The sequence below is a fragment of the Belonocnema kinseyi genome, chromosome 4 (genome assembly GCF_010883055.1).
Source record: "Belonocnema kinseyi isolate 2016_QV_RU_SX_M_011 chromosome 4, B_treatae_v1, whole genome shotgun sequence".
NCBI classification, from domain to species: Eukaryota; Metazoa; Arthropoda; class Insecta; order Hymenoptera; family Cynipidae; genus Belonocnema; species Belonocnema kinseyi.
Window position 1 is genome coordinate 2348536 of NC_046660.1, and position 6000 is coordinate 2354535.

A 6000-nucleotide genomic window follows, 5' to 3' on the forward strand; every position below is an offset into this window, starting at 1 on the left:
TAATATTAAAAAAGATTTCGAAAGTTGTCAAAAAAGAATCCTGTAAGTTTTAAGGATTTTTTTTTAATTTGTCAGCATTTTTTTCAATTTTTTAGGTAGAAAATTCAACAATTACATAGAAAGTTGAACAATTTGGTTAAAAATCTATTTTGTTACAAAAAAATCTTCTTTTTTGGTAGATAATAAATTAACTTTCAGATAAAAATTCGTCTTTGTTTAGATCCAATTTTTTTAAATTTTAAATTAAATTTTTTGTAATTTTTCATTTTCTATCCTTATTCGTTTTTCTTTTTTCATTAATTTTCTTTGTAGAATATTGATCTTCTGTGTTAAAAACTGATCTTTTTAGTTTGAAAATGTAAGAATTTGATTTAAAATTAAAACTGTTTTGTTGAAAATTTGTCTGTTTGACCTGGAAATTAAGAAAATTTGATTTAAAAAAAATACCCGCATTTCTCCGCTTTCCCATCCAGCTGCTAGCCATTTTCTCTCAGGATGCCAGCCAAGTGCTGTGACCTGGGCAACCGAGTGTCCAGGAGATTCCACATCTGGAAGAGGTTCTCCTTGATCATCGTAAAGAGTTACGAAGCCACCTTTGTCTTGAGAATAGGCAGCAACTGCCAGGAATGGCAAATTTGGATGCCAAGTGGCACAAGTGCTAAACGACGAGTTTTCAGCATTCTGAACCCGGGTGTCGAAATACAGTGTCATTATGCTTTTCTTTTCAACTCAATTCACTCTAAAACAATTAATTTATTTTAAGAAAAAAAAAACTCTTCAAATTTTTAGGAGAAATTAAAAAAAAATAGGCTGTTTCTACTACAAAAAAGAAAAACTAGAATTTTTAATTTCTAAGAAAACTGTCGAAGTCGATATCATGATTTATTTTTAGGTTTTATAATTTATAAACAAATACAAAGGAAAAATTATCGGACCAAGAAGATTAATTTTCTACGGAAAAGACCATTTTTTATTCAAAAATGGAATAGTTATATTTTCAATTAATAGTTACATTTCTAATTTAAAAAATTAATTTCTTACAAAAAAAAAACATTCTTCAACAAGATAATTAAATTTTTAACCATCAAGATGAATTTTTAAATAAAATGAAAAATTTGCAATCAAAAAGTTGAGAATATTAATTTATTTTATCAAAATTCAAGCCGGAAACTAGAGAATCAAGAACTTCCAAAATAGAAAAATCGAGTTTTCGAAAGAAAAAAAAAAGTATTCAAATTTTTAGGAGAAATTTAAAAAAATAGGCTGTTTCTACTACAAAAAATAAAAACTAGAATTTTTAATTTCTAAGAAAACTGTCGAAGTCGATATCATGATTTATTTTTAGGTTTTATAATTTATAAACAAATACAAAGGAAAAATTATCGGACCAAGAAGATTAATTTTCTACGGAAAAGACCATTTTTTATTCAAAAATGGAATAGTTATATTTTCAATTAATAGTTAATTAATAGTTACATTTCTAATTTAAAAAATTAATTTCTTACAAAAAAAAACATTTTTCAACAAGATAATTAAATTTTTAACCATCAAGATGAATTTTTAAATAAAATGAAAAATTTGCAATCAAAAAGTTGAATTTTTGTTGGACCGAAAATATAGATTTTTTAATCAAGAACTTTACATTTTTACAGAAAAGACGAATTATCAACATATTATATTAATATTTAACCCAATAGTTAATAAAATTCATCTTTGTTTAAATCCAGATTTCTTAAATTTTTAACTAAAATTCTTTAGAAATTTATTCACTAACTTCACTAAGATTTTAGTTACAAATTTTTTATTTTATTTCTTTATTCTTTTTTTTTATTAATTTTCTTTGTAGAATATTAATTTATTTTATCAAAATTCAAGCCGGAAACTAGAGATTCAAGAACTTCCAAAATAGAAAAATTGAGTTTTCGAAAGAAAAAAAAAGTATTCAAATTTTTAGGAGAAATTAAAAAAAAAATAGGCTGTTTCTACTACAAAAAAGAAAAACTAGAATTTTAATTTCGAAGAAAACTGTCGAAGTCGATATCATGATTTATTTTTAGGTTTTATCATTTATAAACAAATACAAAGGAAAAATTATCGGACCAAGAAGATTAATTTTCTACGAAAAAGACCATTTTTTATTCAAAAATGGAATAGTTATATTTTCAATTAATAGTTAATTAATAGTTACATTTCTAATTTCAAAAATTAATTTCTTGCAAAAAAAACAATTTTTCAACAATATAATTAAATTTTTAATCATCAAGATGAATTTTGAACTAAAATAAAAAATTTCCAATCAAAAAGTTGAATTTTTGTTGGACCGAAAATATGATTTTTTAATCAAGAACTTTACATTTTTACCGAAAAGACGAATTATCAACATATTATATTAATATTTAACCCAATAGTTAATAAAATTCCTCTTTGTTTAAATCCAAATTTGTTAAATTGTCAACTAAAATTCTTTAGAAATTTATTCACTAACTTCACTAACATTTTAGTTACAAATTTTTTATTTTATTTCTGTATTCTATTTTTTCATTAATTTTCTTTGTAGAATATTAATCACCTGTGTTAAAAATTAATTTATTTCATCAAAATTCAAGCTGGAAAGTAGAGATTCAAGAGCTACCAAAATAGAAAAATTGAGTTTTCGAAAGAAAAAAAAGCATTCATATTTTTAGGAGAAATTAAAAAAAAATACGCTTTTCCTACTAAAAAAAAGAAAAACTAGAATTCTTAATTTCTAAAAAAATTTTCGAAGCCGATTTTATCATTTATTTTTAGGTTTTATAATTTATAAACGTTTACAAAGGGAAAATTAGCAAACCAAAAGATTAATTTTCTACCAAAAAAGACCATTTTTATTCTAAAATCCAATAGTTATATTTTCAATTTAAAAAATTAATTTTTAGCAACAACAAAAAAACGAATTTTAAACAAAGTAGTTTAATTTTCAACCAGAGATGAATTTTCAACTAAAATTATAAATTTCAAACCACAAAATGAATTTGAAGAAAATAATTCAGAATTTTTTTAATTATAGGAAAATTTCGAATTATTTTAAAGATATCCAGACATTTTTGAATTTTCAAAAAAGTTTAAAGTTTGAAAAAATTTCAAGAAAGCAAAAAAATTTCACAATTTTTCTGGAAAAATTTAAATTAAATTTTTATTTTGAAAAATTATTTTCTTTTTAAATATTTTAAAAGATTTCGAAAATTGTCAAAAAAGAATCCTGTAAGTTTTAAGGATTTTTTTAAATTTGTCAGCATTTTTTTCAATTTTTAGGTAAAGGGTGAAAGATATTTAGGTTTAGAAATTTTGAAAAGATTTTTAAGGATTTAAAGAAAAAAGCTTTTTAAAAGCTTTGAAAGGTTTCAATAAAATGAAATCATTTTCTTAAGATTCCTAGGAAAATTTTAAATAATTAAACATGTTTTTAATTAATTAAAAAAATATATTTCCAAAGAATTATCAAAAAAGAATCCTGTCGATTTTAAGGCAATTTGTTTCAATTTGACAGAATTTGTTTAAATTTTAGGAAAAGGTCAATCATTTTAAAATATATTTAGGTTTAGAAATTTTGAAAAGATGTTTAAAGATTTCAAGAAAGAAGCTTTTTGAAAGGTTTCAATAAAATGAAACCATTTTCTTTATATACCTAGGGAAATTTAAAATTATTTTTTATTTTGAAAAATTAATTTTAAGAGAATATTTAAAAAGATTTCAAAAGATTATCAAAATTCTCAAAAAGAATCCTGAAGATTTGAAAGGAATTTATTTGTAATAAGGCAGATTTTTTTAATCATAGGAAAAATCCGAATTATTTAAAAAAATATTTATAAATTTTTAAGCCTCAATAAGATTTAATAATATCTTTAAAAAATTTCAAGAAAAATTTTTTTAAAGATTTTTGGGAAAAATTGAAATGATTTTTTACTGTGAAAAATTAATTTTAAGAAAATATTTAAAAAGATTCCGAAAATAAAAAAAAAGAACCCTGTAGATTTTAAGGCAATTCGTTTTAATTTGTTTTAATTTGGAAGTTTGCTTGAGATTCCTAGGAAAAATTCCAATTATTTTTTATTTTGACAAATTATTTTTAAGAGAATATTTAAACAATTTAAAATATTTAAAAATATTTCCGAAATTGTCAAAAGCAATCTAGAAGACTTGAAGGCCATTCATTTTTAACAAAGTTTTTAATTAGGCCGATTTTTTAATTAAAAGAAATATTCTAATCATTCTAAAAGATATTTAGAAGGTTTTTCAGATTTTAAACATATTTAAAAATAATTGATAAACAACAAAAAAATAGTTTAAAATTCAGATTTTTAGTTAGTTTCATAATTTAAGTTAAAAATTCAAAAGTTTTGGTTGAAAATTCAACTGCTTTGTAGAAATTAATTTGCTTTTTGGTTTAAAAAATTAATTTTTTTAACTGGAAATTTAACTATTTAGTTAAAAATGAACTCTTCTGTTGGAAAATCAACTGTTTTATAGCCACTTCGTCTATTAAACATTAAAATTGAACGTTGTAGAAAACTCGTATTTTCGGCTAAAAAATTCAACTTGTTTTGTATTTTCGTTAAAAATTTTTTTTTTAAATATGTGTTGATTAATTTGTTTGTTGCTTCTAGTTTCTTACAAATTTGACTTTTTAGGTATAAAATAATATTCTTGGTTACAAATTTAACAACTTGATTAAAAAATTATCTATTTTGTTGAAAATTCGTCTTTTTTGGTCAAAAATAATTTTTATTTTTGTTAAAAATTCAACTGGTTAATTGGAAATTAATCTGCTTTAGTTGAGGACTAGAGTATTTTGTTGATAGTTTGTGTATTTTTGTATTACATTTAACTGTTTTTTATTTTTAATAATTTTTGTTATTAAAAATTCAACTGCATAGTTAAACATTAATCGGTTTTAGTTGATATTTGGTCTTTTTTGGTTGAATTTAACAGTTATTTATATAAAATTTTAATTTTTTTGTTGTTGAAATATCAACTAATATTTTTTTCAACTCAATTCACTGTAAAAAATTTATTTATTCTATCAAAATTCAAGCCAGAAGCTAGAGATTCAAGAGCTTCCAAAATAGAAAAATTCAAATTTCTAGAAGAAATTTAAAAAAAAAACAGACTGTTTCTACAACAAGAAGAAGAACTACAATTTTTAATTTCTAAGAAAACTGTCGAAGCCGATTTTATCATGTATTTTTAGGTTTTATAATTTATAAACAAATACAAAGGGAAAATTAGCCAACCAAGAAGATAAGTTTTCTTCCGAAAAAGATAATTTTTTTCAAAAATGGAATAGTTATTCTAAACCGCAAAATGATTTTCAAGAAAACATAGCAAAATTATTTTAATTATTGGAGAAATATTAATTATTAATATAAATTATTTAGAAAAAATAAGCTTTTTAGGTTCATGAAAGGTTTCAAGAAAATAAAAAAATTTTCTTAAGATTCCTAGGAAAATTTAAAATGACATTTTTTTAAGCTTTATGAAAAATTAATAGATGGTAATTAAAATTTTTAAAAGATTCGATGAAAGAAAAAAGAATGCTCAAGATTTCTGCAAAAATTTGAAATAATTTTTCATTTTGAAAAAAATAATTTTAAGAAAATATTTTAAAATATTTAAAACTTGTTAAAAAAGAATCCAGAAGAATTATAATAATTTCTTTTAATTTGGCAGAAGTTTTAAAACTTTTTGGTAAGAGTTGAATCATTTTAAAAGATATTCCGAAGATTTAGAATTTTTGAAAATATTAAAATATAATAAAATTGTTTAAAAGATTTAAATTTTTTCTAATTGCAGTGTTTTTTTTTGTATAGAAAAATTTCAAACAATTATATAAGATATTCAGAAATTAAGAAATTGTCAAGAAGATTTAATAATAATTAAAATTTTTTTTTTAAATTCAAGAAAAAAAATTTTTCTCGCGATTTCTGGGAAAATTTGAATTAATTTTTTACTCTGAAAAATAAT

General features: G+C 21.2%; 1 protein-coding gene across 1 annotated transcript in view; it reads right to left on the minus strand.

The window, feature by feature from the left end:
- Window positions 1-6000, minus strand: part of LOC117172180 (intraflagellar transport protein 140 homolog) — a 94056-nt gene that overhangs the window by 85580 nt on the left and 2476 nt on the right. The window contains exon 2 of the mRNA XM_033360012.1: window positions 448-739. Within this exon, the coding sequence (XP_033215903.1) occupies window positions 448-711 (264 nt within the window). The 5' untranslated portion in view covers window positions 712-739. The remainder of the gene's footprint in view (window positions 1-447; window positions 740-6000) is intronic.